This window comes from Fringilla coelebs (genome assembly GCF_963513975.1).
Source record: "Fringilla coelebs genome assembly, chromosome: 6".
NCBI lineage: Eukaryota > Metazoa > Chordata > Aves > Passeriformes > Fringillidae > Fringilla > Fringilla coelebs.
In genome coordinates this window covers 8,586,901-8,608,246 of record NC_140034.1, presented here as the reverse complement: position 1 = coordinate 8,608,246, position 21,346 = coordinate 8,586,901, and the positions used below count along the sequence as shown (strand labels likewise).

The 21,346-nt window shown below is 47.6% G+C and overlaps 1 protein-coding gene across 1 annotated transcript in view; it reads right to left on the bottom strand.

Moving 5' to 3' along the window:
• Nucleotides 1–8,381, bottom strand: part of AHNAK2 (AHNAK nucleoprotein 2) — a gene marked incomplete at its 5' end in the record, with an annotated part of 75,468 nt that extends 67,087 nt beyond the window's left edge. Inside the window, one exon of the mRNA XM_084208277.1 lies at nt 8,327–8,381. Within this exon, the coding sequence (XP_084064403.1) occupies nt 8,327–8,381 (55 nt within the window). The remainder of the gene's footprint in view (nt 1–8,326) is intronic.
• Between the last annotated feature and the right edge of the window lie 12,965 nt (nt 8,382–21,346).

Genomic DNA, 21,346 nt, shown 5'->3' with positions numbered 1-21,346 from the left:
AATGCACATCCAACAAGATTTTCAAACCCCAGCAGCTGGGGAAAAGAGAGAGAAGAAACTTAACATGCAGGTAGAAAGTCTTGATGTGGTGTGTGCTCAGAGAAGCCAGAAACTACATCTTCTTGAGGGCACCAGGTGCCTCTTCTCACACACAGGAGCAGCAAGGCAGTGGAGGCAAAGCAGGATGTGCTGCAAGGAGCAAGTCCTACCTGGAAGCCGCGGGCAGGTGTCGGTGCCGGTGTCCTGCTGGCAGTGTCCCTGCTGTGATGGATGAGGAGCTTTGGGTCATTCACGCACCCCGGTCCCTGGGTGGGGCCAGCAGGGGCGGGTTTGGCTCCAAACCCCGCCTCACATCGTGTGAGCCCTTCCCAGCCAGCTCTTCCCAAAGGGTGCTCCCCTGTCCCATGTCTCTGTGAGCCCTCCTGAGGAGCCTCTCTGCGTGTTGAGCGGGAATTGCAGCCAGCCTGCCTCGCCTTTGAGTCCTCGCCAAGGCTTTGTTTGTTTTCTCTTCTGTTTCAAACGTCCTTTGTGCCTTTCTGGCTCAGCTAATTAGCTACAATGCTCTGCTTCTCCAGTTTTTAAGTGCTGCCCAAATAATAGCTGGTCAGACCTAGAGAGACTTTAAAGCCCGGGCTGAAGGTGTGCTGGGGAAGGAAGGTGGTCTCTGCCTGTGGCAGGTTCATCCAGCTGATGCACAGAACATCAGAAAAGACACAGAGGCTGGGGGTCTGTATCATAATAGGGTTTGTAGCTTGGTATCTGCAGTGCCCTGCAGCCAAAACTGCCACCACATCTGTGCTCCTGGTCCTGGCACCCATAGCTGGGCTCAGGTAACAAGGGGAAGTCATCAATGCCTGCAGCTGCAGGAGGGGTGGCTGGGACATAGAAAGGATGACACCAGGAGCACATTGGGGCAAAGGAGCACCTCCAGGGCATCCTCAGCAGCCATACAGAGAGGGAAGCCTGAGAAAGAGGCACCTGGGGAATGGGGGAACTGCTCTGACACTGCTCAGATGGAGAGACAGGAGGAAGACAGAAAGGCAGCCATGTAGGCAAGAAAATCAGGAAGAAAAGCAGCCTCAGATATTTGGAGTTGTTCTATCAGATGGACCATCAAACTGTATTTTGAAGGTTTGTCTGAGTTTGACTGTTCTTACAGCTCCATGATGTCCCTTATCTTTACCTACCACAAGGCAGTTTGTCCAGGGGTTAAAACTGCAGTTTCCAGCCATGTGGCAGCCTGTTGTAATCCACCCCTATTACATAACCCAGCAAATATTTTGCTAAAGTTCAGTTTAATTGCAGGATTGATGGTGGCGAGAAGTATATTCTCCTTTATGAATTTTTCCCCTTTGGAAATCAGGATAGACACATGCAAGGGGCAGTTTTTTCTCTGCTTGCCTTATTCAGTGGCCAAGAAAAGGCACTGTGTTCACCCTCACACCAGTCATGTTTTGATTCTCAAGGGAAAGGTTATCATCTCTCCTTTCCCTACTTCTCCTGCTGTGGCACATACCAGAGATCAGAGTGCAAGAGACAAACAGGACACAAGTCAAGCAAAGAACTAGAAATAGGGTAGGGAGGAGGTGAGTTATCCTTAGTCCAAATTAGGTGGAGCCCAGCTATTATTGTGCTGTTTTCCTAAGGTCACTCTGGATTAGGGGAGGACACAAAAGGGAAGGGAGACAAAAAAAAGTTTTGCTATTTAGCTTTTTCCTGAGACTGTTTATAGGTTGCTTGACATCATTTCATGATCATTCATGGCAAAGCTTTCTTGGGCTGTTTTCTTCCTCCTCGCTTTAATGACACTGTTGCCTTTCTGATGGTGGGTGGGATCTGTGTGGCTCTTTCCAGATCTCATATTTTCTCCTGCTCTTCCTCATGTGCTTCTCTCTTCTCATGATATTGTTGGCCCTTCTGTGTAATACAGAGAACAGCTGTTGGAGGCTCAGATATGCTGATTGTTGGGCCAGATCACAAACTACTCTGTTCTTTACAACAACTTCAGATCCAGCTCTTTCAGATCCATGCTGACCCACCTTTTCCATCTTTTTCCGTACCTTCTTGTAATCCTCTTTGTTTTTCTAATCATAGCTGTAATCCCCACTAACTAAAGCTTTTTGTGGTCCAGCTCCCTTTTCCAGTTACACTAGTGTGAGTCCAGAGTAAATCTGCTGGTGGAATTGGGATCATAAGATAGGAGATGACTGTACCTTCCAGGAGCCAGAGCCAAAACCAATGTCACCATCATCAGCATCTTTCTCGCCGTTGTTTCCAATATCAAAGAGAGATTGTAGTCTGGGAACAGCGATACCAATCATCAGACTGGGACTTAAGTTGCATCATTTACCTGCTTCAACCTTCTCCAGATGCTTTTCAGCCATTAATTAGGTATAGGAGCCCAATAAAGACAAGGGTTATCATTTTCAGGGCGAGGCACTAAGAAGGCAGCAATGTTCTCAAAGGCACACACGAAAAGTCCCCCCTGGCTCTGTGGTGAAACCCCACATTGATTTTACTGGCTCAAAACCAGTAACAGGAGTGGAAAAAAAAAAGTCCCTGTCTCTTGTCCACGTCTTGCCAGAATGTTGATCCCACTGGGAAAATGGGTGCCACAGAATGGGTGCTGAGTCTTTGCCATGCCACAGTTGTGTCAAATTTGGGGTTGGTGTTTTCTTGAATAGGGTCAGAGGAAATATAAATGTCTGTGACAAGCCATTCCATATGGCACTGGCTTCACTGGGGCTATCACATTTCCTCTTCCAGCCCATGGCAGCAAGCTTCCAGGTCCCTCAGGATTTGGGGATAGGTTTTCTCTTTCATGCTATTGTTGAGTCCCAAAGGGATTTACTGATGTTGGTTGTCAGTCCAAGCTAAACACAGCTTTAGCCACAACACAAACCAGACCTTGAAAACAAAAGTGTGGAGAACCTGATCTGTTCTGCATTCATCCACATTCCCAGCACCTCTCCTGAAACACATCTGATGACACAGTAGCTTAAAGGATTCTGCTTCATGCTGTGTGTCATGAACTTAAAAAAAAAATAGAAGCCTGGAAAACTTCCCAGATTGTGCAGTGCATCTGTTTTTTGTGCCCTAAGAAAAGGATGAAGGTGGTAGGACTGTTTCCTTTAATTTTCTTGGCCCATGAGCATGCATCATGTTCTCACACAGGACTTGTCTGCTGGTCCATCCCAGCTGTGTGTTTCATTAAGAAAAGCTTGTATTGAGGGGAGATGGAGAGCCCCATGGCAGTGAAAGACAGATGAAGCAGTTTTGTTTCTTGTCTCTTATGCAGTCCATGTATTCTAAATGCAGGTAGAAGAGTGTATGTGTAATGCACCTGTGTAATTTACAATTTACAATTAATTTGCTAGCATTAATTTACTAATATTTCTCCCACAGTAATTCTAACAACTAGATAGATGATTTTTTTTTTTTTTTTTTTTTTTGTACAGCCTGTTCTGACAGAGGAAGATACACTGATAGAAATCTAATGGTAATATGCACTAAAGAAAACTGGAAGCCCAGCCAGGACTAATTACTGCAACCTCAGACCTGGCTGCTATCCTCGTGGTGAGGCTCTGTGCAAGCACACGGCTGGCAGGGTTAGTAGGGGAACAAACTACTGCAGAAACAGGAATGAAAGGTTACACTTGTGCAACTCTCATGGCCCTGAAGATACTCCAACACAAAATATTGTGCCAGCAAGTTTTGGTACACAGACACTACCATTTAGTTGTAATATCTACTGCTAATAAGTACAGAGGCTTAAGGCTAGAAAAATTGGAACCTTATTGGCATTTTCAAACTTATCTGTGTCTCATGACTGGACACAGTTATGTAATTGTCTGTCTTGCCATAAAGGCAGGGGTGTATCCTTGAGAAATAGTTCTTCCTTTGGTGTTTGAGAGTTTGGGGCCCTGAATTGCCTACAGTGAACGCGCTCTAGCATGGGCTGGCCAGGATGGAGAAAGCCCCCTCATGCAGAATAGAATACCAGCTCCATGTGCTTTTTCTTACACATCAGCACTGGCTCTAGGAGGTCCTTGTTATCCCCTCTCTGCACCCCCTGCACTGCCACATCATCCCCAAAGGTGTGCTCTCCATTAGACCAGGGAGAAAATAACCCTCCTGCAGCCTCTCTGCCAACCAAAACCCCATGGGGATATCCCACTGCTCAGCAGTGCAGCCCCAGGCACCCCACACATCCAGGCTACCCATGGTGGCTGCACTGACAGACACTACAGGACAGACGTGCTGGGGATGGCATTGTTGCTGGGACAGGAGTGCACTGCCCTGTGCCATGGGAAACGCAGAAATGAGGAAAACACGACGTCCACCTGCACAGGGCAGTGGCACTGGTGACCGTGCGTGCTGCAGGCTTGAATCCAGAAGTATTTTGCAGCCACTCCTCTGTACAGACAAGCCCAGCCTGGCTGATTGTTTGAGGGTTTATCTTGGCAGCAAGCCCCCACCTCAAACCAAGGGTGTCATTTATCTCCAGTGGTGGCAGCGCTCGCCAGAGCAAGGAGCAATAGCAGCAGCCCTGGAGGCCCTGGCTCGTGGGGGCTCTCCCTGGCCTTTGCTTCACATTCTTCCACCTCTCACACAGCAACAAGAGCCCTGCCAAAGAGGCTGCTGCTGCTACATGCCTTGGACAGAAACAGATGGTGCCCAAACTGCCGGGCAAAATGCATCATGCTTGGGTGCCCAGGGAGGAGCACACTACCAAAGCGGACTCGAGATGTCTGTTGATCTTCCTTCCTGAAGTTTTGAAATGCAGCAGTAAGGAAAAATCAACATTTTTCAGCTGGTTTTGGTTTGCTGCTGGGGTCTGTCCGTTCCTCACATGAATCAGAAGCTGTGGCAAACACAATGTGCTGTGCCTCTGGCGGGTACATACCATCCCCATTTCTTGCAGCTTGATGGAGAACAGCAAACCCTTCATTGCACAGGGCACGGACAAAGAAAGCCTTGTTGCCTGTGGGGCTCTGTCATGCCGATGTTTCTTTTCCACTTGTGCTCATAAGTCACCAACGAGCCCGTGCGTACCCATTGGAAATAGAAGTGTGAAACTAATAACTAAAAATATAAACTCTGGAGGGAAGAAGATGAGTCAGGAGGGAGGGAAGACCGAGAGAAGCCAGAGGGATGCAATTTACTGAGCTTGATTCATGATGCTGGCAGGGAGCTCTCTGCCAGAGCCAGATGAATCAGATTCCCTTTCAGTCTCTGCTGGCACCACAGTTATTTTGGTGTCACCATGGGTAGAACGAGAGTAGATATTGGGAAGCATTACTGTGCAGAGAGTGAGTGTCTGCTGAAACTGAAACTGCTTGTCATTTTAACAATATACTCACTGAATGAAGTAAAAGGAGGGAAAATGAAATATGCTGGTGTGTCAGGGCAGAGCTTCTCCTGTGAGCCAGGGTGGGTGTTCCTCACCCAGACTGGGAGTCTGGCTCCTACAGGTTTTTTTATCTCTGTGTCTTGATGGGGCTGGAATAGATGCTGTTGCAGCTCATAGTCAAACTTCTTGAGAAAATATTTCTAAGAAAAAGTGCAGCTGTGGTGGCATTTTGGTTTAAATCCTCAAAATTTATGGACCATATTCAGCAGTTTGTACGGTGGAATGGACACGCAGCCTTTGGCATGGCAGACAAGAAGAGAGGAGAAGGGATGTCACTGTACTGGTAGTGTTTGTCCAGATGTCCCAGCTTGCAGTGGAGCACTGACCAGGGACTTCTGCAGCTCCAGGTGATCTCAGGATCTCAGCTGTGTTATTCCCACACAGTGCAGAGATCAACATGGCACCTGAGGAGCAGCAGTCTTGTGGTCCAGGTGTCCATTCAGCCAAGGACTAAGGTACATGTTTTATTTTGACCCTTGCTCCAGTCTGGTGGCAATTAGGAGGCCACACACACTTGCTCCAGTGTCTAAGTGAATGGAGTCTTTTACAGCCATTAGTTTCTGGGGATTTAGATCATGCCCCAAAACAAGGTGAAGAAAAGATTTAGAAAGCATTTGTGTTAGAAAGACCTCTATATTTTAGGATTTGGCCAGTTGCTGCAGTTTGCTGATGGAGATGTTCTCTTTAACTTATTTGTTGTTCTGACTCAAAAATTATCCATGAAAAACATGTTTATCAACAACAGCAAAACACTCCCGGCCTCCTCCAGATGTCAGATCCAAGTGCATGCCTGTTCTTGCCTGGCTAATAAAGAAAACTGGCAAATTTTTGTTTATCTGTTTCTCACCTATGTCATAATGACAGTCAGCTAAAGCAGGAGCAGTGAATATAGCCAGCAGAGACAGGAGCTTACAAAACCAGCCTATTTTTAGCCAGCTTTCCCTTCCACGCTGGGGAGGAAACGAGGCATTTAATATGCTCTGCTTGATGTGGGATTCATGGTGTGGTTTTCCCCACCCTTGCTCAGATGATCCTGCCTCATCACCACGCTGATACTCCTTTCTCAAGCCATATCACATGCCTGGGCAGCCAGCCAGCCTACCTGTCTGAGAAAAACAGAGCTGCTTCTCCCCGCCACACCCTGAGCTCCAAGGACGATAACCCATTGTCAGGAAACATCAGCAATAACTGTTTGGAAAGCAGATGCCTGTCAGATTTCACATGCAGCCATCTTTCCCTGCTGCATCCCTTCCCAGCACAGATCTTGTTGTAGGTGCTGTGGCCCTGATCCTGCTTGGCACCTCCCAGGAGCTGGTTGGTGCCATGGCATGACCCCGTGCAGGAGATGCTCCTCTTACATGTGACACACCAACAGCATCCTTTCATCCCATCAGAAAACTGGCACCGTGGAAGTAACAACCCAGGTTCATGGCATGGGGGAATTTTGTTTCCTTAGCCAAAAAAAAAGCCTGGAAAAAAAAAGCAACCCAAACATTTTGATCACCGGTGAGGAAAGCCTGGCTTGGTGGAGTGCTCTCTTAGTGTTCTGGTTGTATCTGTTTCTATTAGGTAGCACCTAGAAGTCCCAAGAATGTCTCTGATGTGGTAAACAGAAAGAGTATTAAGACCACAAAACTAGTTTGTTTGCTAAACAAGTAAATCTGTGCAGGCAGACAAACATTAGGAAAATGCTACTACTGGAAAAGTCACATTTATAAAAGAAAATATTTTCACCAAATATATTTTAAATAAATCATATTTAAATACTGTCAGAGTGTAGTCCTAAAATATTTGCTATAACCTTATAGTGATTCAATTGGTTTATCTAATCACCAGGTAACCAGCAGAGAGTCAGAATGTATCTTTTGTTGGGTGGAGAGATATGAGTTATTCCTTGAGTTGTCTCCTTGATTCCAACAAGTCAACTTAGGCAATCATAGTCTGACAAGCAGTTTCTGACTTTCAATTGTTACAGAAAATATCATCCTAAACTATTTACAAAAGAAAACAATAATAATCAGGCATTTAAAGAAAAAAAAAAGTGCTCCGCTTTCAGACAATCAAAATCTTACAGACTGTGTTTTGTAGACTATAACTTCTACCAGAATAAATAGCAAGGAAATTTATTGCAGAATGTAGATAAACATCCTTTTTTGTATATTTTAGGGAGAAAAAGATACTGCAGAAATTTCAGATTCCTGCCATTTTTGTAGACACAACTTTAAGACTGCAAGTTGCTTGTTTTAAAACAGGTCAATTGCTGCATAAACTAAGGAGCAGATTTGTAATTTATTGATACTCTTCTGCCAGCTAAGCACTGTTTTGCATTACTCTTTAGACTCATTCCTCCAGTTATCACTGTTCTGCTTCAGCAATGTTTTATATTAAAATGTATATCTTTTCCCCTTAAAAAAATTGCTAATTTCCCCCTGCTCTGCAGGGAAACCCAGGAAAAGAATCCCTTCTTCCAGAGTGCCGTGTTGTCCAGCCAACAGACCAAATACAGAGCACAGGACACGTTGAATTTGCAAACATACACTGCACAGCACAGCTTTAGCCATTGTAAATGCCGGGTGGATTGGATCATGCAGGCATCCTGCTACTCTGAGAAATGAAGGGCAAGCTCGTGAATTAAGGCATGCAACCCGAAAGAGGTCATTTAGACACAGCTTGAATTTAATTTGTTTACAAAGTCAAAGGCTTCTTTAAGCATAGCTTCGACATGTGCAGGAAAGTTTAGAGGAGGCAACGACAGGCTTTTCTTAACTCTATTTTTCCTTATCTGATTCATGCAGCATCAGAGAAAGCCACACCCCAGCAGCTGCAGGGCTTGCCTGGGAGGCTGAGTCGCAGCGAGCGGAGCGCAGGGAAGCAGAAGCAGAATACAGAAAAGTATAGAAAACGTAAGCCCACCACTGGCTGGAGATCCTTGCCAGTTAGGAAGAACTAGATGAAAGCAGTCACACATCTTGGCAGATTGTGGTGGTACAGCAATAACAAGAGAGGAAAACTTTGTCTTTTCAGAGGATCCCGGTGCAGAATCAGTCCCAATCCAGAGGAGGAGACGGAGACTTTGTGATTCTGTGCTGCAGGAAAAGTGCGGCTAGACTGAAACTAAATGCTGACACACTCCCCAGCCTCCCAGTGAATATACATCCTTGGATGCCAACCAGATTATTCCGGGCTGCCCTGCATTGCATTATGCCTCGCTGCTTGCAGAGCTGGAGTTCAGGTCATTGCAGAGAGGGAAGAGGAGTGGTGAGGATGTTCCTCGCAGAGTCTGAACACACTTAGGGAGATTGATGAGGGCTGCCCGATTGGCTGCTGCACTCCCCGAGCCCCAGTGGAGAGGCCACGCTGACAGGAGAGCACAGCAGCCTCCTGGTGATGGAGACAGCCAGCAGCAGTGGGGCTGGGAGGTGTTCTGCGTGCCTCCCTGAGGAAATGCAGGGAAGCATGCAAGAATGGTGAGCAGACCCTGGGATTTTCCCCTCCCTGTGAGCAAGATCTGATGCAACCCCCCCCACATCCCCCACCCCAAAATCAGCAGAAGGGAATCCCACTCATCTGTTTAAAATTACATTCTTAAATCCCTGGACACTCATCAGAAGAAGGGGGTTGGGACACATCTTGGAAATAAACTTGTATTCATGGCCAGCTACTTGCCACCACCAAAAATGAAAAAGAACAAGATACAAATTTCATGTAGACTTTCTGTGTTGAACTTATTATGATGCTCAGACATTTCATTAGTAATCTTTAAAAAACAGGAAAATCATGCTGCCCATTCCACATGTAACCAGCCTGGGGCCAAAACCAGCTGCTGGGCAAGAATGTGCACTGGGTCTGATCCAGTGCCCACTGAGATCAACTGGACAAGTTTCCCTGATCCTAGTGGAGGCTGAGGAGAGATGAGAGCAGCCAGGCTGAGCCAGGAGAGCAGTGCTGCTAAAGACAGGGAATGTGTTCATGCCATCACCCCTGCTTTCTGGCTGTGAGTATCTCAGTGGTATTGGTGAAGAGCACAGAGTGGGAAGGGACTTCAAGGCTTCATGCTAGAGTTGGCCTCCTTGGCATTTATGGCAAGGAAGGCAAGAAGTGTGGCTGTACTGCTTGGCACCCACCTTAGACTACGCCTAGCCCTTAGTTTGTCCTGAGGAGCACAATCCTCATGACACCAGTTAGCCTGGCCCACCAGCTCTGTGGAGATTTGGTGTCTCAAAGAGCACAGGAGATGTGACTCCCACCAAAAGTCAGATCTGTGGACTTCTGAGGCCAGGGTTCAACTCCCATGGCTTGAGATAGCTGCAGAATAAAAGCTTCATGCAGTGTCCCACTGCAGCCAAAGGACTGTAGTAATCCAACCATATTTTGTTAATTGTATCTGTAACCTTTATATTCTGCCCTGATGGCATAAATCCTTGAGCAACAGAGCCAGTCCAAGGCCCCAGCTTGTCCTGCCTCAGACATGGAGAAGATGGATCAGAAGGTAGAGTGGTGACTCAGGGATTCTCTGTGTGCATAGGATGTGGTTTCTCTCTATTTGCAGAACCAGCTGATCAAGAGAGCAGTGTGGGATCTGACAGGTGAATTATTCTTAGTGCAGTAGAGGAATAAAAAATCCATGTGTTCTTGTTGAAAGCTCTTTAAAGACATGCTTTTGAACATAGTAAAATATTTAGTGAGGGTGACAATGGTTCAAGTAAAACTGCAGATACAAGCACATGTGCACGCACACACAGGAGAACAACTCAGCTGGAAGATCTCCCTATTTCACTCACCATTTCAGCCATGTGTGTGCACCTAGAAAGCCAAAATACCTCTCGGGGCAGATATTTTTGTTAGCTTTATTTTTGCTTCTGGTGTCAGCAGTGAATTCCTGTAGAATGCAGAAAGTGTGCAGGATAAGGAATGCACCAATGTGTCACTGTCCAGCACAGGGAGCAGAAGGGCAGGACCTGGAAGAGATCCAGAACTGGGGAATAGACTTAAATGAGGTTTCAGAGCTTGAAGCATGACATGTGCAGAAATGAGCCCAGCACTGTGCTGCCAGGCACCCCGGCTCTCTGCTTGGGCTGCTGCCTTGTGCTAAACACAAATATCCTCTGGAGGGACCTCGCTTCTGTTTCCTCAGTCTGTGTTTCCCAAGAGACTGAATCTCTCCCACACAGGCCCAGAGGGGGCTGCTCTGCAGGAGAATTTCAGTGGATTCCTGAGCCTGCTGAGCTGCTGGGTCTCCAGAGATGTTTTGTTAGGTATCCTTGGAGCTTAATTTATCCACAGCAGCAGGTTTGGGTTTCTCCACTTGCAGTGGTTTAGGGGTGGTACCCACTTTTGTCATAACACACCAGTCCATGGAGCACTGTCCTGGCATGCAGGTGGTCTGGGTGCAGTTCTCAGCTTGCTCTGCAAGGGTGAGAGTTTGGATTCACATTTTCCTTACCTCAGAAGAACGAGAGGCATAAATATGGAGCTTCATTGGATGTGGAAAACATCCTTTCTTGACACCATTAAGACAGCTCTGTGTCTCTTGCTTGCTGAATGCATTCCATCAGAGTCTTCACAAGTGCAGATGAAAGGAAAGTGAGAGCCCTTTCCTGAAGGAAATGGCCATAAATCAGAAGCTGCTTGCCCATGGACCAGATGTCACCACAGTCTCTGCTGAAACAAGGTCTGGGGTGTTGATAGAAGGGACCAAAGATTTAGAACTGCACAACCACATAGACCTGCTGGCCACCCTCTGCAGGGCCACAGCTCAGCCTGCCCTCCCTGGGCTCTTCCCTGCCTTCCTGCTGCTCTCTGCAAGCATCTCCAACCTGGGAAAAGGGCTAATGCTGCAGTTTTCTGATCACACCTTTTCTCTGTAAAATCCAAGCCTCTTGTCCTCTGAAAATGTCCTCCCTCCACTGCTCATTAGTTCAGCCAGGTGGAGATGCCCTCAGGCTGGCAGCTGAGTCTGATGGCCCCAGGGCAAGTGTGCCATGGAAATATCCACAGATGGCAGAAAAACAGGGAAAAGCAATTGCAAAGTGCTAATGCTCCCTCAGGGGCTGTGAACAAAAATAAGATAAAAAGACAATACCAGACCTTTCTCATGACATTTCGTACCCCAGAAAATTTGTGGTGAGGGAGGAGCAGTCCCTGGTGTGAGTGGTTTTGGGAACACTGCCTGTCTGGGAGCCCTTTCCATGTGCTCTGTGTCCCTTCAGTGCTTGTCATGTCTCTGGACCAGGCTGAGCTGGACCAGGCCATCAGCTGAGCAATGTCCCAGAGCAAGGCAGTCACTGGCTGCCAGAGTGTGGTGGTGTGGTATTTCTGGGCTCTTTGTTTCCAGCTGGGTCTACAAAGACCCAGCAGTGAGATATTGGGAGGAGTATGTTTGCATGACTAAGGAAGAGAGTAACTGAAGTATCTTTAGTTTTTCAAGGGGGACATTACTGTTGCAAGTTAATTTTCAAGGATTTTTTAATAGTGTTTGGAAAGAGAAATCTGCCCCTGAAGGAAGATTCCTCTAGAGATGGGTGTTGCAGACACACACATCTCTCCATTACTGCTCAAGGAGCCTGGAGGATGGATTCAGTCCAGTTTCTCCATTTTCTTCTGTACACAAAGGTACCTGATGCCCATCCTAGGTACCTTAGGGCCCCATGACATCTACATGGGGCTGGCAGATCCGACCCAGGACCCAGGATAAACCTGTCCCCTTCCAGAGAGGCCAGCAGAGGCAAGGCAGCATATCCTGGTTGTCTCAGAGAGCACAGGTTGCCTACATTTGGGCAGCTGAACCTGGCCAGGGAGGCTGCACTTTGACACTGTTAAAGCTGAGTCAACACATCTGTTCTGGATCTTGACAATTCGAATAATGGGTAGATCAAAATCATTCAGAGATGCATATTTATTTTTCTGCATTCATTCCTACTTGTTTGGTTTGAATTAGTCGCTCCCTTGCAGTTCAACTCATCCAAACAGCACAGCACAAGTGAAGATGGCTCTTCAAATGAGTTTGTGTTTCTGTCCTGTCTGTTCTTCCTGGGTAGCAACACCTCACTGGGCTTCCTGTTAGAAACTTCCTCCTCTGGACGTGTGACCCAGTTCATTTCACAGGTAAGACTTTTCCAGTGGGATTTATGGCTCTGGGCTGGCACACCTCGTTCCCTCCGTGGTGTGGGAGGAGGGCAGCCTTGCAGGAGCACAGGGTGAGGTCAGGGCACAGACCCCATCTCCTCGATTCTCACAGTAACACCACAGACTTGCCAAAAAGACAAATACTGCCAGAAATGAGGGGCCAGCAATATACTTCCTACAGGTATCACAGAATAGTTTGGGTTGGAAGGGTTCTTTAAAGATCATATAGTGCAACCCCCTGCAGTAAGCAGGGACATTTTCAAATAGATCAGGCTGTTCAAAGCCCCACCCAACCTGACCTTGAACACTTCCAGGGGTGGGGCATCTGCTGTCTTTCTGGATAACCTGTATTTCACCAGTTTCAGTGTAAAAAATCCTTCTTAATATCTAATCTTTTATTTTGAAACCTTTCCCCTTTGTCCCATGCCCTTGTAAAAAGTCCCTCTCCAGCTCTCTAGGAGCCCGTTCAGGCCCTGGAGGGTTCTATAAGGTCATTCTGGACCCTTCTCTTCTCCAGGCTGAGCAACTCCTGGGTTTGTAGGACAGGTGCTCCAGCCCTCTGATCATTCCTGTGGCCTTTTCTGGACCCACTCCAGCAGGTCCACGTTCTATCCTGAGCAGTTCCTCAGAATGTCAGCCCTCACCATGTCCCCACACACCCGTGCGTTCAGATGACACTGCCCTAGGTCAGTGCGTACGGGAGGAAGAATTCCAGCTGTCCTTCTGCTCTGCAGTTTCCATACCACTGAAAGGTTAACGAGGCTGAATGCCTCCCTGATCCTCAAATACTTGGGCGAAACATGGGGAGCACAGCTCGTGCCTTTGTAACGCGGAGCTGGAGGAAGGCTGCTCAGCGCCGGCATCTGTTCCCAGCGGGGCGGGCTGCGGGAGCCCTGCAGCGCCTGCTCCAGCCCTTCAGCTGCTCTGCAGCAGCACATTGCTGAGCTGGGAGCAGCTCCTTTGTTCCCGTGGCCATGGATGTCGCTGTCACTCTGCGCTGGAACTTTCCAGGTTGCACAGCTATCTCCCAGCCTCGATTCCTGTGTGCATCCCAGCGTTTGTGCTCTACATCCAAATTAATATGCTTGCTCTTTTGAGGGCCCAGATTACTCTCTCTTCATTCCCTTCTTTGTTGCTCTCATTCTCCTCTTATTCTTTACTATTGACCCTCAGTGGTTGGTTGTTGGTCAGATGGGGCTGCCACTGCATGGGCAGTTATGGAAAATGGGTTGCAGGAGATTTTTCCACTGAGGTCTGTTGGGATCAGAGGGGAGATGCATTGCCCTGGGAAACATTCACATTCCCATGTCCAGTAGGAGGCTCAGCTAGTCCCTCCTCAGCCTTCCCTCTCCCCTTCAATGGCCTCCTGAAGTGTGCCCGTTCTTATTTGCCAGATGTCTTCTGCTTGGATTTATACTCTGGCCAGTTCAGCTATTTGAGATCTGCAAGGTCCTGAAACATCTCCTGAATTACCAATTTTCTTGTTTTCTTTATGTGATTCTGTGCTTTTTTTCCTAGAGTGTTTTACATAACTTTCTAGATGATTGGAGGTTTTAGTCTACGTGACATGGACCAGTTCCAGTGACTTTTCCCACTTCACTTTTGTGATCTGGTATCTGCTGAGTTGCACAATCTCCTCCAACAGTAACATTCAGCTCATCACTCCCCCAAGGTAAAAATCTGCTTAGGGAGCTGCTCTCATCTCAGATGCACAAACCTTTTCTGGCACAAATGAAATGGGAAAGTCAGACAGCAAAGTTCCCTGGAGCCAAATGGGTGTCACTCATTCCTGCCATGTCCTGCCATGTACTTTTAAGCAGTACAGCAAGAACAGAACAGAGAACTTAGAAGCAAGTTTAGGAGTTGTCTGAAATTGTTCCTACAGGCAAGCAGAGCTAATGATTGTACATGGAAAAATTAGATACAAAATATTAAAATATTTTGCCTGAAATAAAAAATAATAATACCCTTCTTAACTTCAGCCTCCCGGCCCCATCCCTCCCTTTTAAATATGTCTGTGATTTGCACCTCTGTTGGAGCTGTGCACATGGAGTACCCAAAATGAACATGCAAGGCACCCTCAGTTCCTGCTGCAGCATCCCTGATGCAGAAGGAGCCCAGGTGCACTGGCCTTTAGTGTGCAGAGACCAGGTGCATGAAAAAATGGACCTTTCCTAACAAAATTTGGCACAACTCTTTACACTGGTGTTTTCCTTCTAGCCTGAGATCTTTTCCTTTAGTAACTTGGGACCATTTTGCTGGACTAAGTGGGGACTCCAGAATTTGGTTCCTGACTGTAAAGGATCTTGTCATAGCCATTTGTTCTCATTTTTAAATGTGTGTTTGGTGCATGTGAGTGAGCATGTACTGGTACATCCATGGGCTGGGGAAGGAGGAAAATATGCAGTGCCCAGTGAATTTCTGTAGGGTCATGTTTTGATGTCCTGACTCAGCTGTGCTTTTGGCCAAGCTCTACTGACCAGCTGTTCAAAGCTATTTAGACACCGGATGTCTCAATATAGTTCAGCATCTGTCTCAGGCTGACTGGTAAGGACCTGTAGAGACTGATCCATTCATGATTATTATTTGTAAAGACATTGGCTTTTGCTGCTGGACCCTGTGTGACTAAATTCTTTTTTTTATTTTTTCTGGAGAATTTCTACTATTGCTCTTTGTACCTTCTAGAAGAGTCCCCTCTCTGCTGTCTGATTTTAGCCTCCTCCTGATAAGTCTCTAGGCAGAGATCAAGGCTTGGGCAGAAGAGATTTCACTGCTTTAAGCAGTGAGAAAAACTTAGGCCAGGTTAAGTCTCCTGCACTCTCATCACACTATGGTAATGCTAAAGTTCAGTACTGATGTTCCTATTAAAACACACTTGCTTTTAGGCTTCCTTTTTGAGACAATCAGGTATGATAGCTTAGTGTTTTACCCAAAAAGACTCTTAGTTAGGGTTCTATTAAAATAACTTTGAAAGTTTCATTAAAATGTGTCTGAAAATTTCTGAGTGAGATATATCAACCTCAACTATATAAAAGCTTTCATTTTTACAAGAAAGTATCTGCATACCCTGATTTTTTCAGTAGTGAGGACAGTTCATTTATCTCTTTCTGTTTCAACCATTTGAGCACCAGAAAATCAATTACAGAAATTTCTTCCCTTTTACAAGGATACATTTTTCAATGCTACATTCCTTGGGCCATGAAGAGGTATTGATTGCCTAAAATCTGCTCATTTTCCATAGCTGTTTCCCAATCTCCTCTTCCCAGCTGAAGAGAAAATATCAGTGCAGGAAGGTCTTTTCTTCCACAATGGTCAGATCAGTGTTCCTCCATTAACCAGGCAAAAGCCACCCAGATGAAATGCATTGCCCAGATAGAAAGGATTTTAGAGGCTGCAGGGCTGAGTATGTCAGGACTTTACCCCTTACATTTCCCTGTCTAGTTCTGATTGGAGTCCTGTGCAGATTCTGGGAGAACTCAGCATGTAAATGTGGGATTCACCAAGGCCAACAAGGAGCAAATCCCTAAGTTAGCCTGAAGAAAATGGCAAGGAGAGTAGCAGGGACCTGCAAAGACACAGACAGTCAGCTCTGAGCTGCAGAAGTAGCAGCTCTCCCCTGGAATCTGTAAGCATAGTAGACTCTTCCCTGGAGATCATGTCCAAGCCACCCTTTTGTCACAGAACAGAGCTGGGGAGAGGCCACCTGCCTTTGCATGGACTGGCAGGACACTCCTGGGAGGTGAGAAGCTGAGGAGCAATTCCCTCCAGAGGAGGGTGCCTGAAGGTGACCTCTCGCTGCGTGAGAGCCCTGAGAGCATGGGCTGCACCGTGGAGTAGGAGAGGGGCACTGTGCCCTGCATGGAAACACCCTCAACCCAGCAGCAAAAGTGTGGGAACTGGGCTGGCAGAATGCTTTGGCTGGTGGGCATCTCTCCTTTCTGTGTTGCCAGAGGCTGTGCTCCAGAGCTTGCTGCCTTGGAGGATGCCTGACGTGAGTCTTTCATGACTCATCCCTACAAAATCATCTCCCACATGAAAAAGGCCTTTTAACTCCAGGGTTCCATGTGTTGTCCCAGTGCTGAAACCTGCCCAGTCCATCTTTGCTGTTGGTCTTCTCTATGTGCTGCAGACCTGTGTGTGCCCTGAGCAGTGCCTCCCCCTCCATTAGCCTGTGTTCCATCTGCTCTCTCATTGTCTCAGCTTCCTCCATGCCAGGATCATTCCCCGGGTTCCTCCATGCTGGTTTTTTGACAAAGAAAATTCTTTTGCAGAGATGAGTTCATTACAAGTGGATCACCATCCTCATCAGTGGGATTTCCAAAGGGGCCATTGTTCAGAAGGGAGAATGCATTTAGGTCCTTTCTGGTGTTATCTGACCTGCACAGCTCACCCAGTGACACCCAGTGCCTGGCATGGGGTTAGGAGCTGCCTGTGATTTCCACACTTTGCCTTTGCCTCTGGAAGGAGGCTCTCATGGTGCTCCAAATGATGCTGTTTCACAAACAAAAGCATTTGCTCTGTTCCTTTATCATTTCCTCAGAGGGCGTGTTTGTCTCCTTCCTGCTTGTGGCTGTCCTCCAGCGCCTGGATCTGTGCAGGAAACCTGCCCTGAGCACACGTGAGGGCTGCCAAGACAGGCCCTGCTGTCCCCACAGCACCAGCAGACAGCTTTAGAGCCACTTGTCCTTGGGAGATCAAGTGGCACATGGTGTCCTCCTCCAAAGAGCAGAGCACTTCCACAGTGCACGGTGGCTCTGCCTGGGGACAGAGGAGGGACAGTGCTGTCACACTGGCACAGAGAAGGCTGCAGGACCATGTTGGTGTTGCAGCCTCCATCACATCCAGCTGAGCTGTTTGCTGTCAGCTCAGCACTGCTGTCACCCTGGGCTGTGACTCCAGCAGGATCAGATATCTGAGCACGCCAAAGGCTCAGCTTCCCAGAGCCCAGGGGCTGAGGCAGGAGCTGTGGCTGCTCTCTGGGAGTGAGGGGCTTCACCCTGCTGCTTGCTTGTGCTGCTCAGGCAAGGGCTGCAGGGAGGCTGCTTTTCTTCCTGCTCAAAAGAGGACAAAGCCTGAAGCAGGTTTCATGCAGACCTCACTCTGTTCTCCCTGGCAGTGAGAGCTGTGCCCCTCCAAGCCCAGGTATCTCCTCTCCCACCAGGGAGGGGTCTGGTCATGGCTATGGGAGTTTTGCCCTTCTTTTCTCATAGAGGAGGGCAGGGAGAGCAAGTTCTGAGGAGGGAGATGTTCTGAGTTGCCTGCTGGGGTTTCAGCCTGGTCCTCAACAAGGCAGTAGCCTTTCAGCAGGGCTGCTGCTATTTGTTTCATATCTGTGGTACCTCTGTGAAGGGAAAGCAGGAGAGTGACTCAGGCTGCTGCCTCAGGGAGTCACAGTTTCAGCCATGCACAAGGGTGGGACAGCCATGCCACCAAAACACAAGGACACACCATCAGCTGCAGCTAATGCTATTCACCTGCCATAAAATTTGGGATCACTTATCATTCTCATGTTAACAGAGGCCATGATCTGCACAGCATCACCTCTGAAAACAAGCCAGCTGTGAGGGCTCCCAGGGATGGCTGCTCTCCCTGGATAGCCTGACACTTCCAGGCAGGCTGTGCTGTTTTCCAGAAAATAGGGACAGAAATCAAATGTGTGATGCTCTTGAACTGGTCTCCCTAGGGAAATACTCCGTGTGTAAACAAAAATGTGATCCCAAACAGAAAATGCTCCCATAACTGAAACGTGTATGGCTGGAGGAGAGATAATCAGAGATGATAATGCACTCCCTGAGGAATAACCCCTGCTGCTCTGTGGGAGCTGGGGGTGGCTCAGCACAGCACTGTGCCTTGCAGTGAATCCTCAGCCAGAGACTGTGTGCTGAGCAGAGCCCCCTCCAGCAGCCAGCAGGGTCTCACCTGCCCTCTGCCCTGCCCCTGGTGCCCCCTGCAGTGGCCCAGTGAGTTCCCTGCTTTCTTCACACAGGAGTGCCACCACCCAGCCCAGGCTGTTCCCTGGGCACTGCTGCCTCAGTGGGACCAGTGTCCTTTCCAGGATTGCATGGAGACACCTGCAGCCAGCTGGGATCCACCACCCAGCACCTCTTCCTGAAGGCACACACCACCTTTCCCTTACCAGAGCTGAATTTGTCTATCTGAATTGATCCGTTCCTCCTTTTCAGGGATTACACAGGATCTGGAGCTTTGGTTCAGGAATTTGGGGAGCCAGGTTTGCTGAGTAATGGGATTCAAATCCATGCTTTCTCACCAGGTAGTCCAGTGGGAGCTGTGGGAATTCCCATCACAATTCCTGGAAATGGCTCTGCTGTGCAGCAAGAAGCTCAGACTCTGATCAGATAGAGAGGCACCACTGCAAATACAACTGTGATTTAGTGGTCAGGGTAAGCAGGTGGCTGCCAAACCTTGTTGTACATTTTGCATTAAATATTTAGCACATAAAAAAAAGGAAGTGGTTTTCTGGAGCAGAGTGCCCCTTCTTCTAGGTGAGTGGCTTGACTGCTAAACCATCAAAGTCATCATTTTTTCCTTGATGCATGTGCTGAGGCTTTTTTTGCTTTCTACAATCTGAAGAAAAAAGAGTGACCTGTGAGAGGTAACTTGCAAAATATTTCACTGGGGAATACCAGAATACCATTATCCAAACACTGCTTTTTGGTGAGCTTATGGGATTTTTGTCCTGGCTTCAGCTTGCAGGTTTTTTTGAGTTATTTCATGATGCGAGACTACCCCAAGACTAATGGAATGAAATGCTCTTTCTTCTGAACTGCTGCACCCCTATAAAAAAATAAAGGTGTTAATATGTCTGTTTACCCCTCTGCTTCTCTCTGTGGTTTTGGTGTGAGCTCTGAGCAGCCAAAGGTACAAAGGGATCCCACAGCTGGATGGGAGAGGGGGGTACCTGCAGCTGCAGCACAGGGCAGCATTTAACAGCAGCTCCAATTATCCCTCCTGCATTGAGCCCTTCAGTGAAGGCTGGTTTCTTTAGGAAGTCTAAAGGTTGCCTAGCATTTATCAGTGGGTGAGTGCCAGCACATGGGTGTGAAGATGAGGAGAGCGTGCAAGGCTGGGGACCACTCTGGAACCAAGAAGGTGCAGAAGAGGAGGAACCTCAGGGAGGAAGCCATGGCTCAGTGTACAGCCAACAGGCAGGGTCAGGGATGGGCTGTTAGAGGGAACACTATGTTGGAAAAGAAAATGATTTGGCTTTTCTGTTTTAAAGAAAAATAGCATCCTCAGTGTAAGGCTGTGCTGGGACGCCCTGTCTGACCTTGCTCTGAACCTGGGTGTGTGACCAGACCTTATCTGGTGGGGGCCTTCCAGAGGTCTGCTGTAAATGCTGTTCAAAGGAGATATTCCTGCCAGAGGAGGAGGAGGAGTTGTGGCAGGAGCAGAAGTGAGGGACAGAGCCCCACCACTGGTGACAGTGGGGTTAGGGCAGGAGGTGCCTGCCCAGCTCCCACACCTCAGGGCCACCCTGAGCACACCCCAGAGCTCTGCTCTATCTGAAATTCGTTTTGCATGATTAGCTTGACATGATGTAACCCCTTGTGACTCAGCAGGCCAGATATAAGCATCAAATGACTACAGAGTCATCTGATTTCCAGGAGTCTCACTTATAACAGCTCATTACAGAGCCAGCAAAGTATCTGTGAGCCAGCCAGCAGAGAGCAGATTGGAGAGCTTATGAAAGCAGATTTTGGGAAGACTTTCCTAGTCACGCCTGCAAAACCATCTCCTTACAGCAAATAAGCAAAATCATCTTGCCTTACCTTTTGAGTTTTCCTTTCTCACTTCACTTTGTCTCAGGAAGTGGCGCCTTGCCAACCAAAGCCCATCTCGGAATGGTCTAATGAGGCTGTTTAAAACCAAGTGAAAATGAAATCTGGCTGAGAGCTAGGTGATGGAAGTAAAGTTTTCCACCAGCACGGGGTGAGACCCAATGAAACTCTCGGACCTGCAGCTCTGTTGATGGCAGAATTTTCATGTGGTGTCTCTGCATGTCTGTGAGTGCTGTCACAAGCTGGCCAGTGGTCAGAAACTCCAGCTGACTGTGAAGTATATTCACTCACAGGCCCTCTATATTTATTGTATTACTTAGGAGCCAGATCACCAAAAGTTTTCTTAAATCCCCCTATTGTGCTTTACAGCTCACCCCTAAGAAAGCTATGCCAGATCAGTGACTTGGGTGGTCAGGCTATGTTTTCTGAATTACTGCAGCTAAAACTACTCCCATGGAATATCCCAGGCACTAAATGTGCCATCTGACTGCAAAGCACCCATTTGACATCACCTGTCTTTAAGCTAAATAAGAAAAGGAAATGGAGATTTTCAGAAGTGCAATGCCACTTGCATTCAAGTCTTGCCTAGTACGATTCGTGCTGCCTGATATTTCTCTTTCTGTAATTTCTTTTTCTGGGCTGCTGCAGGTCTGCCTGTGCCCTGAGAACATGAACTTGGAGGGATGTGGCTCCAGCTGATCTCAGAGTTCTTGTACTGATGGACAGACAAGGCATGCCTAAGCCCTTCTCCAGGTGGTACAATGCAAACACCTCTCTAACAGGGTATTTCCCTGACCTCAGGCTATAGGATACTTGGGGGTGTCTGGGAGCTGAGATGGGCACTCAGGTCCTTCCCACAGCTAGATGGGTGTAACTCCAATCCCTTGCAGGCACTGAAGAAATAAAATGTTTTTTTCCAAATCTCTGGGCTGGTCCCAGCTCCACTTAGAGAGGGTAAAGTACTCCCTACCTGCACATGTCCTCAATTGTCATGATGTAGGAAACACAG